General features: G+C 36.2%; 1 protein-coding gene across 1 annotated transcript in view; it reads left to right on the top strand.

The window, feature by feature from the left end:
* ABCA13 (ATP binding cassette subfamily A member 13) overlaps positions 1 to 22,315 on the top strand; it is a 202,159-nt gene that overhangs the window by 39,375 nt on the left and 140,469 nt on the right. The window contains exons 15-23 of the mRNA XM_085305455.1: positions 208 to 365; positions 1,859 to 1,976; positions 3,882 to 8,603; positions 10,632 to 10,738; positions 13,770 to 13,888; positions 15,087 to 15,259; positions 16,423 to 16,499; positions 17,016 to 17,137; positions 19,855 to 20,049. Of these exons, the coding sequence (XP_085161581.1) occupies positions 208 to 365; positions 1,859 to 1,976; positions 3,882 to 8,603; positions 10,632 to 10,738; positions 13,770 to 13,888; positions 15,087 to 15,259; positions 16,423 to 16,499; positions 17,016 to 17,137; positions 19,855 to 20,049 (5,791 nt within the window). The remainder of the gene's footprint in view (positions 1 to 207; positions 366 to 1,858; positions 1,977 to 3,881; positions 8,604 to 10,631; positions 10,739 to 13,769; positions 13,889 to 15,086; positions 15,260 to 16,422; positions 16,500 to 17,015; positions 17,138 to 19,854; positions 20,050 to 22,315) is intronic.

Below are 22,315 nucleotides of genomic sequence, written 5' to 3'. Positions count from 1 at the left end.
TAATAGCTTTGCTGCTAATTTCTCTAGCAAAGGACTTAGCCATTGGCCTGCTTGCATCAGTTGTTTGAAGTCGATAGGACTGTTATGTATACATACGATAATGATACAATTTCTTTCTAATTCTCTAAATTCTGTGTGTTCACAAGGGAATTAAAAACAAATAATTGATTTAATTATGGTAACTTTTTGTTTTCTGTGTCATTTCAGTTTTAATAATGCACTTGAGATTTGGTTTGCATTTGAGGGAAACCCATACTGGAAGGATTTAACAACTTTTGTTGGGTGGATGTGTGAAATATTTCAGTACGTGAATGAGAAAGTGGGCTCCACAGGTCAGTCATATGAGGAAACTACTCCACAGCAGGGTTGTTTTGATGATTTCATGTCTGTTTTAGAGGATAGTATTCCTCAGAAAGGGAAAAGGTGGTGATTCTACATCTGTGAGCCTGTTTGTGTTGTCATCAATCTTAGGATTTCCAACTGAATCATAAGCAAGGAAAACTCATAACATGCAGAGTCTGATTTGTTTTCTTTCTATTAGGTAAATAGCTGTGATTTTTAGTGTAAGGTGGAACATTTTTTGATGATTCATTTCTGTCAGAAAAATTCCACTTGGTTGTGCCTGGTTAGAGTCTCTTTTTGTATTGGTGTGCTGACAGTAACTCTTCTTAAGGCTRGGATATAAATAGAGGGGAGACCAGACTATACTGCTCACCTGGTAGAGGTGTTTCTAGGCTAGTTTCACTTTAGTGCAAGGACTCCTTGCTTGGTTTCCTTCATCCCAGTTGTCCTGTGATATCCCAGATGTCCTGACTCATCTGCTGTTAACTTTACTGGAATACATTGCTTTTTCATTTATTAGTGGAAAAATTTGCAATATCAGATCTCTCTTGAGGAATGGGAGAGCTTTTGAAATCTTGGTGTTCTTTCTGATTAGATGTTTATGGTACTCTATTTGACGTTTTATGTGATGTAAATGAGCTCTGAAGCAGGGTACAATATTGCTTATCCAAATAGCTCTAAAAAATGATCTCCTCCAACATCATCTGTTTGCTTCGTTTAATTTTTAAAGCATCTTTCCCTCTCCCAAATGGTTCTTAAGATCTTGTTAAAGATCTACTGTTTTTTYCCATATATCTGTATATCTTCTCTACTTTTCTGTCTATAGAGTTAATTAGAAATGTGTGATGAATACTTCATCAGTAAGCAGGTTTCTATGGAATTTAATGTAAAAATAATCAGTACTTTTTTTTAAAAATTGGCAAACTCTGTTAGTAAACTGTTCTAATGTGAACTTATTGTACAGGTTTTCGAATCCATTACACTCCCATGTATCTTTAGTTCCCTAGATGGCAATAGTGAGTTTCACGAGAGTTTTTTCAGTTTATTGAAATTCTAGAGRAGAAGAAATTAACTGTAATTTCAGGGATGAGTGCAGCACTAGGTGCACTTTTGCATAATAAATCTAACATTCTTTGTGGAGTAGTTCTGCAGTTTATGTATAATTCAGAAGATACCTTGTATTTTTCCTTTATCCTCTAAGGATTTTGCTGATACAGGTGCGCCTTATGTAGACTCAATATTTATCGATTCTGTAGCTCATTCCTTTAAATCATTCACAAGTACTAAGATCAAACCCTTCACTAAAAATTGCACATTTACTACTTTTAAAATGTACTTTATGGATTTCTCTTGGAACTGAAGAATGTGGTTGTAAATCTTGTCTGCTCACGTTCAAGACCTAAAGTCTATAAGATCAAATTGTTTCAGTGGGAGTTGATAAAGTTGTTTACAGAGGTGTTCATCAAGACTTTGCTTGATTTGTCTCTTTATAGTGAAATGTATATTTTCTCTGCAGATGGACTTGAAGTATCTCTATGTTCCAAGCAAAAGCTCAGTCTGAAGTCCATCTTAGATCATTACTCAGCGTTTCTGCAAAATTTATCTGGTTATTCCCCTTTCACTTCTTGGGCGCGGTAAGAACAAACTAATGAATGAATTTCCCTTTTTAACCACTTTCCACAAATTTCTTACCCTGCCTCCACTTTGGACTTTGGTAGTAGTTGAACATAATTACCCTCCTTTATTTTTGTCAAGTGACTGGTGTTTTTCAGGGTTATTGGGAGGAAATATAATCCTGCCAAGTCAGAAAGGTGTATCTTTTTGGCTGTCATTCAAAAGCGTTTAAAAAGATGACACCATATCTGGTATATTATCAATAGTAATCAAAGTGATTGAATCCAGACAATTCTAATACATTGTTAGGGTTACTCATCACTAAGTTACTTGAATTAAAGCCCTGCTAACATCTGGACGAASAGTACAACAAAAGCCATTTAATCAYTACTGTGTTTAAAGAAGGAAAAATCCCCTATGGAACAACTTCAGACAAGCTGAATGCTCTATCTCCTTTTAGCTGTTTAATTCTTTCAGCTATTTACCATGCTGTGCCTGGCAATCAGTTATTAGATAAAAATGTTTTCTAAATTATACTTCTGGACTCTGAATTTTATTTTTCATTATGCTGCTATAACTCTACTAAATCAGTCACTTATTTAACCTATAGAAGGGAAATAACCACCATCAGTGTAATGACAGATGAAGAACCAAAAGTTAATAAATGGTAGAATTTGAGCATCAGCTCCACTGCTTAACAGTGTTGTCCTATAAGCCAGGTTGTACTTTTCATTCAAGCAGAACTTGACTGTGATTTAGGTAGCTTGACTAAAGCAGACTTTTGGTTTTCAAAAGTACTAGAGCTGTTTGATATTTAGAGTACAGAAAAAAGGTGGTTAAAAAAAAAAAAAAAAAAAAATGAACTGATACTTTGAACATTTGGATACATCTTCTTTTGTGATCTTTCCCAACTTTGCTAAAAAGATCAATGTATGTGCATATTTGTGGCTGGGATTTGGTGTTAAATACTGTTTCTAGAAGATGTGCTATTTTCTCTATGTGGTAGTACTACCAAAATCACCTGACTTGTTCGGATTATCCTTGCATGGTACAAGATGTTTCTTTGGCTTGTAGAGGTCTAGGAAACAAATTCCAGATGATGTGCACTTTACTCTTAATGTTTGACATCTATCTTTCTATACTGCATAAATAACCCAGTAATTAATGTGGAAATTCACTCACAAAAGTTTTTAATGGTGTGTGGTTTTCTGCTTTTTAATTATTGAAAAAAAAAACACGTTTGAGGAGCAACTTTGCATTCCAAAGGCCTTGATTTGAAGTGCTCCTTGTTTCATGCACCTCAATTTTGACCAGTACTGTAGAGCTGGTAACACTGTACAAGGAAAAAAAAATTCTTTTGAGAAATGCTATTGACACAACTAAAACATTAGTTGGAGAATTCAGATATTGACTGTAAATTCATAGTGTTTTTTTAGATATTAATACTGTTCAACTATCAGTGGGTGAACTGGAATGTTCTGACTTTCAGTAGGTATGATAAAAAAAAWTTTCAGAATTCATGAAAGTGTAGAGCTGTTTAATAGTTTTATAGAAACAAATTTACCGATAAAAATAACCAKCATGAAAGCTTTGCTCTTTTCAGCAGCTGAAGGTGTGAGGTACTCAAAGTATGAGTTTATCAGTAATTATAATCAATCCTGTAAGCCAGAGTGAAATACTTTTAAGTTATTTGCCTACACTCAGCTTTTGTTTTGAATGTGACTAACTTCTGAATGGTTTTTGTTATGCCTTTATAAACCAAATTGACTGTTACTTGGGCTATTGCAGGTCTGGTGGCAATTGTTTTGGTTGCTATTTAAATATCTGAACATTATTTGACTTTATTCTAAAATTGTAAAATTTATATTTAACTTTTTTTTTATTATTCGCTTACTACATAACTAAAATCTTGCTTAATATTTCAGGATCTTGACATCTTTCAAGGAGCTTTTAAAGAGAGAAGAAAACTTATGGATTTTTGGTGAAAAGGAAATCTCGTATTTCTTATACCTTACAGAATTCTTAGAAGAAATCATGGTGCCCAATTTCTCAGCCCCATCAAATCTCCAGTCTCTTATAGAAACTATCTTGAATAATACTATTGCATGGTTAAACAGTTTTGCTGAAGAAGAGGTATCTGCCACAGATTTCACACTTGCAGTTTCTGAACTCCATAATGAGYTACTAAAAAACTTCCAGCTTCTTCAGAGATTCTGGCAGAAAGAGAACATGGAATTTTTCTGGCAAATGGTGAAAATGACGTGGTATGAACTTGCTTCTAGGCTGTCTCAGTTGAGCCAAGTGGAAGAAGCAGAGATATTGGAGCCCCTATCTAGAACTATATTTTTCATACCAGAAAATGAAAAAATCCTTAATAGAAGCATACTTTTACTCCAAAATGTTCTGACTGGTTGGCCAAATTTAAATGTGGTTGATATGAGCTATCTAAAACACTTAAGTGAAGACTTCATAAGAAATCTCTATGAGGTTAGATCATTGACTGAAGACCATCTTAATACAAATTTCAGTACAATTCACGGAGTGAGTAATGCCTCCTCCTTCTCACTCTCAAATGTAACTCTTTTATATAAAGCACAAGAGTTTGAAGAAATTGTATCAGATTTCTTTAAAGACATCCAGAAATTAAACAATGGTATTGTGTCCTCATTTGTGCAAATACTTCTCTCAGTTTATCAGAATGTTGATCTGCTCTTAAATATTGAGAGCAATGATACTCTAACATTTCTTTAYGAGACCTCGGAAGATATTTTATCTCTTCAAGTATGGCGTGATTTCCAAGATAGGGACAAAGTTTTTGATCTTGTGTCTGAAACTTTTGATCTTCTTTGGAACTTCTCTGAGAAGCCTCTCTGTGAAAAGATATTAACCATTTTTAACTACACTGAGTTTCAGGCCCAGTCTCTAGCACAGAAAGACAGAGAGATGCAAGTTGTTTATAACACTCTGAGCAGCCTTAAAACTTTATTTATGGATGAAGAGCTCCAAGCAGCTGCCTCTTGTTATTTAGAAGAATTCTTTGATGTCTCGGCAGAATGCATGGTAAATAATGGATGCACTGATTTTTATTTCTCAAACGCTACTTCTGTAGAGAATTCAATAGAGGTTTATGACTTCCTTCTGCTTCCATTGGACAGTATTTTGTCTAACATAACAAAGTTGGGAGATGAGATAAATGTGCCTTCTGCTTTGTACTGCACTTTTGTATGGCTTCAAACCTGGACAGAGGTTTTTGAAGAAGCGTCCAAAGTTTTAAGTTTGAATTCAACCTTTTTTGTCAATCTAAGATATAGTTTGGCAAATGTCTCTGAAGGTCTTTTAAATACAACTCATACTGAAATATGCAATAAGACAACTATGCTTATTGTTGAAGCTACAACAGCAATGCATCTATTGAAAAGTATAGTTGAAGGTGGTGATTTAAATGATTGGAAAGATTTTGAAGATCTCATTACTAATCTCCAAAGTGTACTTAACAATGCAATTGATGTCACAAGCTTGCTTACAGGTAACAATTTAGAGGATGTTCTGGAAATTATGGAAGCTGTGATAACTGAATTGCAGGAGTCTGTATTGAAGGCTGTTAATGGAAATTCTTTGAATTCTTGGCTTGATACTTTCATCTCAGGAGGCTCTGAGRGACAGGGTAAGGATGCAAATATATATTCAATTGGAAACTCACTTTCTACTATTCTCAGGCTCTCCAAAGAAGAACTTGGAATTATTCTTATGACGATAAAAGACACAACTGCTTTCTTAGAAAGTATATCTCAAAACAAATACTTGGTTTGTATCAACACYTTCCAGAATATTACTAAATTAATTTTGGACAATATTCTGAAAGGCAGAAGTCATTCACAAATTAATCTTTTTCCTCATCTTAATTCCTTTCTGAACTTCAGTACAGTGGGTGAAGCAGAAGATTGTAACAGATGGATGCATATCCTTAGTAACCTTAGTGAAAAATACAAATCGCCTTCCCACCTTGAAAGTGCAAAACATACTCTATTTCTGCTGAGATCTCTGGGAAACACAGAGACAGATGTTAAACTAAGAAACATGGTAGATTTTGTTAATTTGGTTTTTAATTTGGTATTCCCTGAATGTTCCCTATCTGCCTCTCATGTTCTTTGTGTAAATGTCTATTTTAATATTATAACAAAAACTTTAAAATCAATTATTTCTGAATTTTATGGAAAAGATGTTGTTAAGGTGCTTGACTTTATTTTTACACTTGTAAATAATTCAGGGGGGCAAATACCAATGCTTGTCAACAGTTTARTGGGACACTTGCAGTATACATCAAATGAGACCCATTTTCAGTCAATCCATGGATCTTACAGGAATTCCAGTGTACTCCTTAATCCCTTTCATCATCACCAACTTTTCTTAACAGAATTCTTGGCAGAAATTCAAACTTCCCTAAAAAATAAAACTTCTGATATTCAGCAAARCATTTCCTCTCCTTTGAATACTGAGCTTGAAGGTTTCCTGCATGAGAAAAATATCAATTTATTGATGCAGTTCTTTCAACATATGAATAGTTACCTTGACTCAAAGTTGYCTCATAAATTGCAAGCAGAATACAACACAGCTCTTCAGGCACTGATAAAAACAGCAGCACTGAATGCTGAACTGGTAAGGAAGGCACTCAAAACTTTCAAGTCTTCTACCCTTATTAGTTTTCCAATAAAAGGTGATAAAGAATTCCTAAAGCATGTAGTCACTTTGGTGCGAAGYCTGGAAAAAACAGATGTAGAGTTCTTGATAGGTCAATTCAAACAAGTCCAGTGGAGCCTGGAACATTTATTTAAAAGTATCAAATCTTTGTATATTGAGAACTCTGAGTTAGGAATGTTACCAGACTGGTGGGACACATTTGTGAACAATTTGTGTAACTGGAATCTGACTAGTTTCAGGCAGCTGGCACAGCTGTTGCGACAGGATGAGCTCTCTGATGTAGTAGAGGTATTTCATCTTCTCCGTGATGTCATCAGCCTTACAGAAGGATTAGCTCRTGGAAACATCACGGAGGCACTAACAGATGTATACACTTTCGTACTGACTCAGGAAGCAAAAATACCAATGTTTACCAAGGAAGAACTATCTAATCAAGTAGAAAGTCTTTTRATGTTACTGGAGGCACTTAGTGACACGACTGATGAACCTACAGAGGCCTCAATTTGTAGTTCTGCAGCGTTCTGCTGGATGCTCACAACAGCAGCACCTCAAAGTGATCCTGCTTTTAAACCTTGTGATTTTGTGCACAGCAATTTTTCTCTTGCTTACAACGGAGTCATTAATGTAATTAAGCAGCTGAAAATGATCCCTGCGGAGGACAGTTCCTCATGTACCAGGGAAGACTTTCAGACAGATGTCATTCACAATTTGACTTGCTTTTTTCATCAGGTCAAAGACTGGAACTCTCTTCTTCTGAAGTTTTCTAAGTTGTATCRTTTAAATGACTCAGTTCTCAAAGAACTGCTAGATTTTTGGAATGAACTAGCTAGCTATGCTGTACCTCTGCAGGCCAATATTACAGGCTCAGTCAAATGCTTGTCCACACTGAAGATGCAGGTTGCTTTACAGCTTCTAGAAATGCTGGAAGATATGAAAGCAACAGAAATGGAGGCAGCCAAAGCTATTCTTGAACAACTGGATGATCTTTATGGTGCCCTAAATTTGAGTGGAGACACAAAATCATCACTTACAAGGACTGTTCTTTCTAACTTTAAGAACATGACTAATGAAGTGTTTAGATTGCTAGATACAGAAGCTGTCCTTTCTTTTTTCTCTGTAGTTCAGCCTTTAATAACACTATCATCTGTTGGAAATCGGACTTACTCAGTGCTTACGGCATTATCTGCTTTAAGTAGAAATGAGCGTACATCTGATAATTTTGAGAATTTTTGGCTTCATGCGGAGTCTAGTATAGAAAGCTTATTGGTGAATTTTAATGTTAGACATTTACTTAYGATGGTAGAACAAGGACTTCTGATATTAAGGGCAGCTGCCGGACAGTCCTCTTCAGTGGATCTTGATGTTCAAATACAGCAGTTCAATACATTATCTGTTGATGCTATGTTAAGAAACTTTGAAGACTTGCAAGAGATTGTGAAYACCTTTCTATGTGAGTGTAACACTAAAAATTACTCTAAAATAATGCATATTCTTATCTTCCTTGTGGCTAATGAAAAGTCATCAGATGATCTAYTGCTGATTGTCAAAGAAATTATTGACTTTCTGGAACTCTTCCAAAATGAGTCTAAAGAAGGTTACATAGATATGTTTTATRAYGAYGGTCTTAACAGAGAAAACCTGAGTAATACTAATATTGCTGACTTAGTCTTGCAGAACGGTCTCCTTCGTATGATTGCTGACCTTGCTATTATAGAAGAAGCTCTACACTCAAATGATACAGAGCTTCAGATAATTGACCTAATTGATCTATTTTTTGATGATACACAACATGGAAACTATGGAAAAGCTACTAATCTGTTCCAGAACAGAACTCTTGAGATCATGCAACAGGTCTTGCAAACATTCTTTCCATCTCCTACAGAACATGACAGGAACAGAATAGCCTTCTTGCTAAAGTATTTGCATGAGGATATAACAGCAGATAWGAGGTAAGCGTTTTCTATACACCTGTTTTAATCCTGTGTTGAGGGACAACAATAACAACTGCTCTGTATTTATGAACAGCTCAATCACACCTTTTATTAGGCAGTTAATTACTGTTTTATTTAAAGTGTTTACTGTGGAGCAAAACCATATTTGATACCAAACTATGTTGTGTGGWCGAGGTTATTGATGTATTTAACTTTCTATGTTCATAGTTGAGGTGCTTCCTTTGGAATTATCACAGACCAAATATTTGAAGATACTAGCGTGTTAAAAAATTTGCAGATCTGAAAACTGAGCACTTGGTTAATGGGTGGATAACAGCAATTTCCTATCCTACTTAGTTACGTTTGATATACAGATCTTGAAAGGGATTTTGTGTGCCTTTTATCTTCAACCAAGTAATTGGAAAATAACATTTATACTATTTTCAGCATGAAATGTTTGCTTCTTTACTTATTGAACCGTTTCCGCAATAGATTGATGTGTGTGTGTGTGTGTGTGTGTGTGTGTGTGTGTGTCACATGACTACTGCCCAGTTTGTTGCTATTTTAAAGGTATTTTTAAAATCTTATCAGGGATAAGGATCTATACTCCTTTCACTAGGTTAAGTATTTTTATCTCCCATTTTACAAGGCATTTTGTGCACTGTTATAATGACCAGAAAAACCTGAGCAACTAATTAGAATGCCCACGCAGAGGTTCAAAGGTGCCAGAAAGTTTGAGAGCATATAGCTTTATTTTTTTCTATACAATGTCACTCTCATTTTATTTACATAAATGCAGAATTGTCTTGCTCCCTTAATTTAGGAATAGTATTTCTCTTTTTAGATATTTCCTGTGGAAAGCTTAACTCTTCTAAACCTGCATCCGATGGTTAACTTATAATAAATTGGTAGAAAGATTAAATGATTTATTAGAGTTTAAAAGAAAATTAGTATAAGCCCATTAAAGAGGAAGCCAYAGATGAAGCCATTTCAGTTTGAAAAATTTCGTTTGCTTTCTGAAGGGTTTTTTGTTTGCTTTGAGGCAATAAATAATATTGCTAGCAAAACAGATTTAAATTATCAGTGAAGTCCTGTTTTCAGACTTGGACAAGAAGGTCAGTTGGAGACATTTTGGGAAAATATTAGCTATTTGTGCAGGAAAAACAAGATGGGGGGAGAAATTTTTGTTGGTGTTGAGGTGACTCTTTTGAAAACCTTCTGAATTAATAGTAAATGAAAATGACTCAAATCAGCTGATGACTTATGCAAGTAACCTGGCCTTCTAGGAGTTATGAGTATTATATAAAAGTTGTTCAGTTTAACAAATACAGTTTTCTGAAGGTCATTTCTGCCAGATTGCTCAAATCAAACGTAATGCAGCAACAGAAGGAACTTCTGCTTTTGGAAACCTTTTCTGAGGACTCATTAAATAACAGAACTGCCACGCTGGAGTTGATATGTTTAAGTAATAGTGAGTGAATCCCACGAGACAACTGCTTCAAACAACTGTGGGGTTTCTTGCTAGTGGAACTACTGTTCCTGCTGAAACAACCCAGCTGAGAAACAGCATGCTACAGTTGAGTCATGACTTTGATGTGGAGTGTAGACCCTTATGATTCATTTTATGCCACCATGCTAGACAATGGTCAGGGGCCAGACTTTGAGTGTCATGATCTTTTCTTTCAAGTCAGGAGGTACTGTGAGCTCTCAGTACTTCTGAAAACAGATTAACAGTGGTTATGGTTTTACTTATTTTGCCAAAGTACCTTCTGTGCTAAGGCACTCCTAATTGTTTTCTTGAGAAAGCCAATGACTTGTTATCTTTATGAAATCTTCTAATATATCATAAAGAAGTATCATGTCCTGATTCAGAAATAGTTCATGCAAATGAAATTGAATGTAGGGCTATTGGCTGGTCATATAACTGTTAATACTGAAATTTTAATATGGTCTTGAAGATTGCAATTGTACTTAGTGCAGTTGTTGAACATTTTCTTCAATACCTTTGTTAGAGAGTAATGATATATTGTTTATTTTTTTCCATAGATCATTTAATATGTGCCAGATTCTTCAGAAGCATTTACCCCCTGCTATTGTCCTACTATTGCAGAAGCTGCAGCTTACCACTCTGAATGTTCTTGAAGTCTTTTCAGGTTGGTTGCCGTTGTAAGGACCGTTTAGGTTGCCATATATGTTAGTACTATAATTTTAAGGATTTACTTGGAGCATTTCATTGTTTTTTTTTAAAAAAAAAAAAAAAAAAAAACTCAGCTGAGTGGATGACAAGCATGCTGATGCCTGGAAATGAAATCAAAAAAGCCATAGAAAAACATTTTGACCCACATCATGTACAGGGCTGATTTCTGGAGAGACTAAATTGATCTAAAATCACAGTGAAAGGAGGTGGCTTTGCAACTCCTCTTCTCTCATTTTTTAGCCATGTGCTATTTTCCTTCCTCTTGTGCTTGCTCTGAAATGCTGTGGCTTATTCCTTTCCTCATTCAACTTGCTGACCCAGCAGAAGATAGTCTAGGTGTTTGACTTTTGCTTAATATTTTTTTACTGAATATTTTTCTGTCAGGTTAGTGAAATAGGTCAAGTCGTAGAGGTTTTTTAATGTTGCCACAAGTTAGCATATAGTTGACAGTAGGGAAAAATGAGGTAAGTTGTATAATGGAATTGACAGCTCCCAGTTCTGGCCATGTTGAGCCAGTGGGTTGACCTGCTGTAGCTGAATAATTTCACCTACAGCAAATGTTGTAAATTTGAATGATTTAAGCATGTCTTCTTGGTTGTATGTAGGCTGCCAAGATGAGCACTTTGAGAAATGCTCTGTATTGATCTAAAGGAGTGATTTCATATTATGCATGTTTTGGCTTACACCTTTTAAACTTGAATTTCAATGATTCACTTCATATTTTAACCTAATTCTGCAAGGAATCATCCAAAGAACAATTGGGAGGCATTAACCTGTTGTCTACTAACTGAGATCTATTATTAAACTCAGAAAAATTACTTATGCATTGAGAAAATAGAGCTTGAGGAACCAAATTTTTGTTGTCTTCCTTTCAGTACTCTGGTTAAAGGGATGTTTCTTGATGCTTCATTTGATTTAAGCTTTTACAGTGGAATGACTGGCTAGGTAGATGAGGGGAGAGCAGTGGATGTTGTCTACCTTGACTTCAGCAAGGCTTCTGACACTATCTTCTCACAGGCAAGCTCAGGAAGCATGGGTCAGATGAGTAAACAGTGAGGTGGATTGAGAACTGACTGAATGGCAGAACTCAGAGGGTTGTGATCAGTGATGCAAAGTCTAGCAGTGTGCCTTGAGGTCAATACTGGGTCCAGACTTGTTCAACTGATTCATCAGTGACCTGGATGAAGGGACAGAGTGCGAGTTTGCTGATGATACCAAACTGGCAGGAGTAGCTGATACATGAGGGTTGTGCTACCATTCAGAGAGACCTGGACAGGCTGGAGAGTTGGGCAGAGAGGAACCTCATGAAGTTCAACAAGGGCAAGTGCAGGGTTCTGCACCTGGGGAGGAATAAACCCATGCACGAGTAAGGGTTGGGGGTTGACCTGCTAGAAAGCAGCTCTGTGGAGAGGGATCTGGGAGTGCTGGTGGATGACAAGTTGATCATGAGCCAGCAATGTGTCCTTGTGGGCAAGAAGGCCAGTGGTATCCTGGGATGCATTAGGCAGGGTATTGCCATCAGGTCAAGGGAGGTGATTCTTCTCTACTCAGCCCTGGTGGGGCTGCACCTGGAATGCTGTAATCCAGTTCTGGGCTCCCAAATACAAGAGAGACATGGAATTACTGGAAAGAGCCCAGTAAAGGGCTCCTTAAGTGATTTAGAGGGCTGGAGCATCTACCCTATGAGGAACGGCTGCAAGAGCTGGACCTGTTAGCCTGGAGAAGAGAAGACTGGGTGGAAGGGGCACAGATCTTACCAATATCTGAAGGGAGAGTGTAGAGAAGATGGGGCCCTACCTGTTTCAGTGATGCTAGTGTCAGGACAAGAGGCAACAGGTATAAACTGAAACACAGGCAGTCCTGTGTGAACATGAGAAAAATCTTCTTTACTTGAGGGTGTCGGAGCACTGCAACGGGTTGCCCAGAGAAGTTGCAGAGTCGCCATCCTTGGAGATATTCAAAAGCTATCTGGACAAAATCCTGGGAACCTGCTGTAGATGATCCTCTTTGAGCATGAGGGGTGGACTAGAATATCTCCAGAGGTCCATTCCAATCTCAATCATTCTGTGATACAGAAAGCGTTATGAAACCTAATGAGAAAATAAAAAGATTGTTCAACCTAGTTTGCTTTGCTGAGTTCCATTGTATTATCTCTGTGAGAAAGATTGCAGATGATGATCTTACATCTTCAAGGTCTGCTTGTTTATTGATGCAGTGATGAATGTTTATTGTTCTTTCTTATTGGCTTATGGACTAAACTGGGAACTGTACATGAAGAGGGGATGCAGGGGGGATGAAATTTGTTCTTTCATGAACCAGAGTTCAAGTAGCAAGCCAAGCTTTCCCTGTTTTCCCATGTGCAAGCCTGCTACAGCTACAGGTAGGGGAATAGAGCTGTTTCCTAGGGACATGAGGGCTGCAAGCTTGGGTTAAAGCTTTCTCAGTGGGAGATCAAGTGACAAACATCCCCTGTATGGGTTCTCTGTTGCTGGGATTATCTCCTCATTGCTGATTGTCTATGTAATGCTCTTTCCTCCCCCCTGAGGCTAGGGTTTGAAAGCTGCTATTCACTGGAGGATTAGCAACATCCTGATGTCTCAACAGGGAAAGAGTTTCAGGGAAACCATTTGAGGAAAAGGTAGACGTGCTTAATGTACACAGCTCCTCAGAGCTGTACACAGAATACTTCATACAGAATGAAGTGTTCTGCTCTGGTTCTGTAGCAGGTATTGCTGCCCTCATTATGGGTCAGGGTAGTGCAGTGCAAAAGAATATTTGGGATTGAATCAAAGTAGTCCTCCTAACGGGGAAATAAGGCTCTCCAGAAATCTTTTCTGGTGTCTTAACGCATCAGACTTGTCTTTTAAAACTTTTCATTCCTTTCTTATTTGGCCAACTTTTTATCTGATTTTTTTTTTTTTTTTTTTTTTTTTTTTTAATATAAAGTCAAGTGGTTTAAGCCTAAGCCTGGACATTTTCTCTTACAGAAGAACCAACTATCATCAGCAACTTCTTCTGTGTTGCTACAAGGTGTAAAGATGGCTTAATGAGTCACTTCCTCCTCTCTGTCATTGAAGAAATCATTCTGGTTCAAGATCATTATCAGGTCTGGGTGGTTTCCACACCTACTGTGTTCTTTATATATATGTTAAACACATTGAAGTTAATGCTAAGAGATTATTTTCTTTTTTTTTCCCTCCTATTATCTAAATGGTTAGTCCCCAGAGCGGTTATGTAAAATGGAGTTTTGTTTGGGTGTAGTTCTGATGCTCGTGTTTTCTTCCTTTAGATCTTCTGATACTGCCAAGCACATGATTCAGAGTATGTTTCTGGTTTTCAGTCTTCACAGGAACAGTAGTGAAATCTAATTAAATACAAATAAGCTTCTTGGCCTGAATGATTCAGGCCAAAATAGCAGTTGTGGTTACAGTTGAGGTCAGCTTGTGTTTTTTTAACAGTGCAGGAAATTACCAACAGTCCTGATATGGAGAGTATAATGCTTGGCATTTAGACGCATAAAGAGCTGGAAGCAGTTTCTTGGGATGGGAAAGTGCACGAAATAATAACGTTGTGCTCTTAGTACAGAGTTTGCTTCCTCTTTACAAAATAGCAGAGCTATTTTATATGCCCTGTACCTAGAGGTTTTACTGACATGAATGGGAATTCAGTGTTGTGGCAAACAGAATTTAGAGGCATCATCCACTTTTCAAAGTAGACTTTTGCCAAATGGATGTATTTCTGTACTCTCCACCATTCTGTGACATACTTTTGCAGGTTAAAAATYATAAATACAGAAATACAAGTAGTCAAGGGAAAAGATGAGAATTAAAAACTGCACAAGGCACAGTGCAAGTAGACCCTTGAGTATAGGTAGAACTGAGAAATTAACATCTTTTTCTTTGGCTGAGACAAAGAACTGAGAGTATATAGATTTGAGATAAACTGAAACTGTTTACTTGGACCACTTAGGGAAAAGATAAAAATGATCTCCTTAAAGCAAAAAAMTTATTTCATTTAGAAATAAAATTTCAAATGAGATTTTTGACACTTCTATTCTTTGCTGAATCTCCTAGGTCAAATTTGCAAATATTTTTGTTTGTTTCCGAAACTGAAATCTCTGAGAATTTTGTTTTCCCTGTATTGAAAACCTTTGACCCAGTTTCAGTAACAAATATATTTACTAAATAAGTATTGCCTTAACCACATTATAATTAGAAAAAATGTCATGTAATTGCCAAGACCTCCACTTCAATCATTGCAAACATCTCGTGTGAATTCAACTGTATGATAACTGTCTTTTGCAGGGTGTTGCAAGAACGTGGTCTGCTTCCAACAAGGAGAATTGTGAGAATATGGCATACATAAACCAGAAATTTTCTAATAATCTGGAAAGCCTCCTGGGAGCCTTACAAAATACCACCGATGGCAGCTGTGAATGCCACCTACTGTTAGAGAACGTCCAGAGACGCTTGCAAATGTAAAACCTGTATTTTTGATACATAGTTCTTGTTAGGGTTAATGATGTTACTTCATCATGCATATGTGTGGGTTCTAAACTATGTAATTACAGCAGAAATGCTGTGTATCAAAGTCCCTTCAAACTTTGTTCATTTGTCTGAAAATTCAGCAGAAAAAGTATATTGTAATTATTTAGATTCCTATTTAGCAAAATTTTGGATGTTTCTAATATCCTTATACTTTTGCTGAGAACTTATGGCAGATCTTCCTGCTGTACAAAGAGAATGATTTGAATCACAGCTGTGGAAATATTTGGTTTTCCGTGATCTGAATTAAGTCAAATTGTTTGTATCTTTTTTATTTTTTAATTAAAAAAAATAATAAAGTTTACTGTGGCCTGATCCTCTCAAGCAGCTGCATGTCTTTGCAAAATGCTAAATAGAGGTCAGTTTGGCAGTTCAGACTGTCAGAAGCACTGGATGGTGCTTGCAACCTGACAGGACTGAGTTCAAATAATTTCAGATATTTACTATTCCCTTGACAAAAAAAGTAGCAAGTTTTTGAGGAACAGATAAAGTTACTACCACAGACTATTTTAGACTTAACTGTCACTTAGAAGTGGTCTTTCTTTCTGCTTTACTGGCTTGTCTGTTGTATTGTTTTCATAATGGGCTTGAATGGCCTGTGTGAATTATAATCCTGTGGCAGAGTTTGAATTTAGCTACTTATGTGGAGCACTAATTCATATCCGATGTTTTAATAGTAAATAATATTTGAGCTGTGTAAACTTTTTATTATTCAAATTGGAGTCAGATAACTTCACTATCCTGAACTGTGGTGCTGTTAGTGGTGTGCTTATTTACTTTTTTGTTTGTTTATTTTTAACTGAAAACAAAGTGAGTTTGCTAGTCCTGTGCTTGAGCATTTTACAAATGTAGAGGCCTTTCCATGAAGGTTTTCTAATTTAAGCGAGAAATATGACGATCCATGCTAAAGTGCAGTGCATACATGCAACTTGGCAAGCTCTGCAGAGGTGCTTACTGTAAGCACAGTGTGTGTACAGAGAATATAATGTAACCCTTTAGCCTAATTTAATAGCTGTTTTGCCATTCATTATTCTCACTATACATGGTAATGTCAATGGCAGTTTGGTAATTTGTGAAACTAAGGCTATCATTTCAGGTTGGCTGAAAATTGGGAGCCGCTGTTGTCAGAAAATCCAGCAGTAGCTGTTTTCAGCAGTTTTAATCCTTTGAATGGTGAGTTCCTGTTTTCTTTGTAACTTTATCGTTGTTTTTGTTCTCCTAAGTTTAAAAGGATGTTGCTTGTGGAAAATACTGACATAATGCAATGTATTTTCTATGCACATGTACACACACATGCACTTACTATTCTTGTCCCAGGACAGCATAGTTCACCTTGTCAGGGCCTGTCCTAGGAGTATGTAGGGATTAATTGAAAAGAACAGGAGATACAATTAATGGAAGTAGAAGAGAACTTAAGTAAGGCTACTTTAGTAATTTCAGATGTTCCCTTAACATAGGCTTGTAGGTAGCATGTGCTCTGATAGGATAATGCACACAGATAAGCAAACCCTTCAGTCTGCCAGTAAAGCGGCCTTTAGATTTGGTGTAGAATTGAATTGTACGACATGAAGATTTTACAACCCTCAGTATGAATCTAGAGGAAACACTACAGCCTGGGCCAACTTGATTAAGCAAATCCATAGCATTTTGCAGATTGTTATCATTGGTAACATTTTCCTTCTCTTTCAGATGTAAAAGTCAAAGACTGTGTGCAGAATACTACTAAGCTGGGGCAGGATATTCGTTCTTCTATCAACATTTCTGAAGAAACTCTCAGGACTGTTCTGGAAGCTAATATATCTATTTCAAAGGTAAAAGATCAAAAGAAGTATTAACTGAACAGGTTGACCTAAGGCCTGATGTGCCAACTGAAACAAAACAAACTGTTATGGAATCTTATTTTTTCACTTGTTGCTTCTATTTGGAAGATTTTTTGAAATTTGGGACTTTGGAAAAAAAAATGTGTGGGGCATTAAGGGGTCAATTTGTAGTAGCACTGGTTTTCTTATGATGTAAATAGCACTGCTTCATTACTTTCAGTAATTTTACTCAATTGTGCTGATTCCAAATTTGAACTCTACTGCTTTGGAACCGTAGAGGAGGTGAGGCTTCATGGAGAAACCATTTTGTATCTCACCCTCAGTCTGAGCCTTCTAGTATGAAATTACCTAATTTCTTTTATTCCTTTGGTGTGCTCCTCACTGTTCATTGATTTTTCACCTCTATCTTGCCTTTGCTTCACTTTACTCAATAGAAAAACAAACAGATGAATATTATATAAAGGACTGATAGTGTAAGTTTTCAGAGTCAAGGACTGTGTGTGTTATCATTGTTGCTGTTTCCTGTGATACTAGTAATAAGAAAGTAGAAATCATGGAAAGTGCTAGCTTAACTGTAGGTTCTCTCTAACTGATGCTTGTGTGATGGAAAAGAGTTGGAGATATTTCTCATATAAACTGATCAGATCAATCCAGCAGCCACTGGATGTCACTGATGCTCCACTTGCAGAAGCACTTGCAAGTTTTGTTCACAAAAAGTATGGCTGTTTAAAAAGACAGTTCAGACGATCATAACTACTTACAGATGATTTGTTAGCTCTGCTGCTGCTTTGGCAGTTTGACTGCCATTGTTGTTTGCTTGTTGTTTTGATACCAATAAATAGTAATGAGAGAAGTCATCTAGAAATKATTCAATTAAATGTGAATCTTGCACCTTTGATCTCTTGGAATAATAATGCTAATTGACTGAGTTTTCAAATGAGTGTTTATCTTCATTTTTGCAGAAGTTCTCTGTACACTTAGTATATACATCTCACATTTGCRTATTTTTACTGAATTTCGGGTGTGCATAAGTGCTTAAATTCTCTCCCAGTCCAACTAGAGTATTAAAATCTGTCTCTGATTATGCAATATGTGAGAATACTTTTTTCTAAGGTRTATTTTAGACATGGGCCACTATGTTTATGGTTTGTGTTGCCACTGTTTGATAACCCTGAGGATACCTACAGGCATCTTGCAGCCTTGTATGTCTGTGATTGTATACTACATTGGTGCTTGCCTCTGGAATGGTAGGACTAGGTCTGAGAGATGCAGGTGCTTGTTACACTTACCCTTAATTTCTACCTCAAGATTATTCTTTGGCCACACTCATTGCTATGGGATTATGTGTGTTTTATCTACTATATTTTTTTAACTGTTTAAAAGATATAATCCATGAAGATTATAGGCCGTACTCAAGATAGGAGTATGACCTAGCTTTGATGCAAAAGTTACMAGGAAAGTTCAGAGGGACTTGATCTAGTTGGTGAAATGTTGACTGGATTAAAGCTAAATTGAAACTGGAACATTCATCAGGAAATTCAAGTTGTGTCACAGAGTCAAAACTCCCCTCATACAAAGTCTAGATCTGTATCTTTTTACACTGATAGCAAAATAATATCTACACTCATTCTGTTCTCTTTCTGTGTGTATTACATGTATGTAGGTACACAAACATACACATAAAAGTGAGTATTTTAATGTGTGGGAAATGCTTTGGAACCACAAAGGTAAAATGACTTTAGATTTTCTTTGGTTCAGAATTTTTCCGAAGTAATATGTTGAAATTAAAATTTTCACAGGAATTAAAGAGTTACATTTATTGATGAGCTGTTGCTCCAGTTTCCTGGACATGGTCTTGCTGGGTGTTGGCACTGACTACAGATGTATTCAATAGAGGCAGGTTCTGCTCTGAGGAGTATGATGACACTCTGGGCACTGCACGCTGGCTCATCAGTAATGAAACACCAGGCTTCTGCAGGCTCTGAAGCAGTCATTTTTCTGGACTAGCTGCAATTTTCTTTGAGACATTTCAGGAGAAGAGTGGCTAAGAGATATCTGGGATGCAATCATTTTGCTTTTGGTCTCTGACGTGTGTGTGTGTGTATGTGTTGAGGGGAAATCTTAGGGTTACCCAGTACCCAAGGATGGATTTATTTATTTTTGTAGTCTTGACCAAGATCTGCTTAGGCATTTGTCCCTTTTTTCCACTTACTTAATGCTTCAAAGAAGTGCTGAATTGAAATGTCAGCTGCCTTGGAGTGAACATTACATCATATAGGCATACCCCAGTGTTCAATTTGTGTAACCTCTGAAATGAGGAAGTCCATGGTGTTTGATTTTTACAATGATTAACACATCTATGTTTTGATATTTATGCGTTTCTGCAGCAAAAGTGTATATTCTCTACAATGTGTTCAACATTGTTAATATGACTGCTCATAGTATGAATGCTTATATAAAGAACAAACAACCTGTTTCCAAGTGAAAAACAATTGATTATTTCATACTTCATCTCTTTATAGGCACATTGGTATGTTTGTTCTCATTTTATAGTCTATCTGATAGAGCTGTATTGGTCTGTCTTTCAGTTCTGTTGATGACTACTATATATCGTCATGTTACTGTGACACAAATTCTCACTTTATTGCCTATAAAGAAGTTGATGCCTTTCAGGAAGAAAGGAAATTAATATACATACTTTATAATAGTTTTTTTACAGTGCCTTTGCAGCAGCTTTAGCTGGAAGATGTGATGAAGAAGTATTTAGCCTGTTGCTAACATTACCTGAAAACAGCAAAACTTCCCTGGTCGTAGAGGAATTATGTTCTTTACCAGCACAGGACTTGTATACCATGTTCGTACTGATTATACAGAATTTGAATATACGTCATATCATTTACAAGGTAAGATGAGGTGAGAGGAAAGTGTTCATTTCTTGTAATTTCTTTTGAAGGTTGTCTAAAGCATGCAAGTCAGATGGATGAATAATTCAGTTCACAGATACAGTATTTTGTTGCTCTAGATGTTCTTTCTCTTAGGAAGCAAATGCTGAACACGTGGCACTTTCTTTGTCATCATTTAGCTCCACAGAGCAGTTGAAGAATAGGCTTGGTGAATCCTGTATTTCATGTCTGTCTTCCTTGGGAAAATTATCCCTGAAAAGTTAATTACAAAAGCTTGAGAGAAAACATAGGAAGTCATAGCTTTAATCTTTAGCAGAGTTTGCAGATTGGGCATTAGTCGCTTCTTAATTTGTAAGTGTAGAAAACTGATATGGCATCATTTGAGGTAAAACAAGTATAGAAGCTCAGGTTGTGAGAAATGTGAAGTTATTTTCTAGCAAAAATTATAGCATACTGGAATGCATTTTACTAGCTGTAGAAATTGTGCTGGAAATTCAAGTGGCTCCTTCAGGAAGGATGTAAATGTGCTTTTCCAAATCTCAGGTTTAGTTTCTCCAGACAAAAAAAAAAAAWTCTATATTTAATGTGAACCAATTCATGCAACTTGGTTTGACCTGATTCATAACCTTGTCCTTAATACTTCAGAGTTTAACACATCTGAATGATTGCGATTTAAACAGTGTCTGGCATCCACTCTATTTAATTTAACTAAAAAAACACAATGCAGTTATTTACCCAGATAGAAGGACCCTAGAGGACTTGATGATGGTAATGGAAAAGTTCAATGTTTATATTCTCTTGGAAAATAATGAGGATAATGCAGTGACGAAACTGCAATGAAGGCAATGCAAAAGTCTGCAGCAAAACCAGATATCTATGTGACTCTAATTTGGGGTCTAATCTGGGTTTTCAGTGAGATGGAATTTTGAGTTGTAAGAACAAAATTACTGGATGAGATTTGTGATAGTTAACAGGTGTTTATTCCAGTTCTTCCATGGTGAATGATTGATAGAACTTAAAACAATGTAAGGGCTCGTAATTGAAAGATATTTATGTAACAGGAAGGAAGCAAATTTTGTTCTAAAGCCACAGTTTCTGGATTGTGTTCTCGAGGCTGCATGTCCAGTTAAATTTAGTGGTCACATTTTTTTTAAAAAAAGGAAAAAAAATGCTTAGAATAGGTAAGATATAGGAGGGAAGAGAAAAGATTTCTACTTTCTGAACTAGTTTGCAACTTGGAGGGAAAATAAATAGAAAAAAGAAAAAAGGATTGCTTGTCTTGACAACTTTTCTCTTGAACGTTATTCAAGTACAGTGAGTCCATATTACAAAATAACAATCTTTATCAGCTTATCTTAAATTATTATGGAAGTTTTGCTATTTTAAAAAATTGAATAAAAGATTATTGCAGAGTACTTATTTTTGGATTCATGAAAGCAAGTGAAATTTGAAAGGAAAATTAAGCACGGACATTATAGTAGGAAGAGTCTTAGTCAAATACAGATGGATAAAGTAGAGATAATCAGAGGAAGCAGCTAGAAGCATATAATGAGATTATATTGTTTTAGTTATCCTGCATAGGTAGATAACTTAAAAAATGAGTTTGCAGTTAAGATGCCTAAATGAGTTTGCAGTTAAGATGCCTAAATGACTAATATGTTCAAAAGAGATGAGAAAATTCTTAATGCCAAAAGGTGCTTGGTGGCCAAAGCAAAAGGATGATTGAACTTTGGTCAAGTAAGGACTAAAATGCATGTAATTATTTTTGGTAAAAGGCAATAAGTATGAAAAATGTAAAGGGAGGAGCAGTATCGCAGGAAAGTATCCTGTCTAATGTGTGTCCTAAAACAGCTAAAGGGGTTGCTTGATTCAACTTAAATTATGAGTTATGTTAAAAATACTAAGCTATTGTACTGAGCATTTTGAGCCTTATGAAGGGACAGTTCTCCTTTATGCTCAATTCCAAGGGGGTAGAATTTCAGAAATGCCATGAGCATTAAGTTGCATGAGAGCTGTCTTCAGCTCTGTAAGTGTAAACATGTTCTCTGCATTTTAATTCCTAGTGTGTCATAGGCTAATTCTAAACAAAAATTCTCTGAAATTGTTATGTGGATTTGAGATTAGTTAGAGAGTTATACCAAAAGGAGTTTTAARTATGGTTTGCAGGAGCATTCTATAATCAGTTTTAGAAAGAGATTGAATAATTTTGAGCCTTTGTTTGAAAGGTTAAAATTTGTTTTTCTAATTGAAATTTAATGTCGTGGGG

This window comes from Rhea americana, unplaced genomic scaffold (assembly GCF_003343005.1).
Source record: "Rhea americana isolate MKP2758 unplaced genomic scaffold, rheAme1 scaffold_220, whole genome shotgun sequence".
NCBI classification, from domain to species: Eukaryota; Metazoa; Chordata; class Aves; order Rheiformes; family Rheidae; genus Rhea; species Rhea americana.
This window is presented reverse-complemented; position numbering and strand designations above follow the sequence as displayed.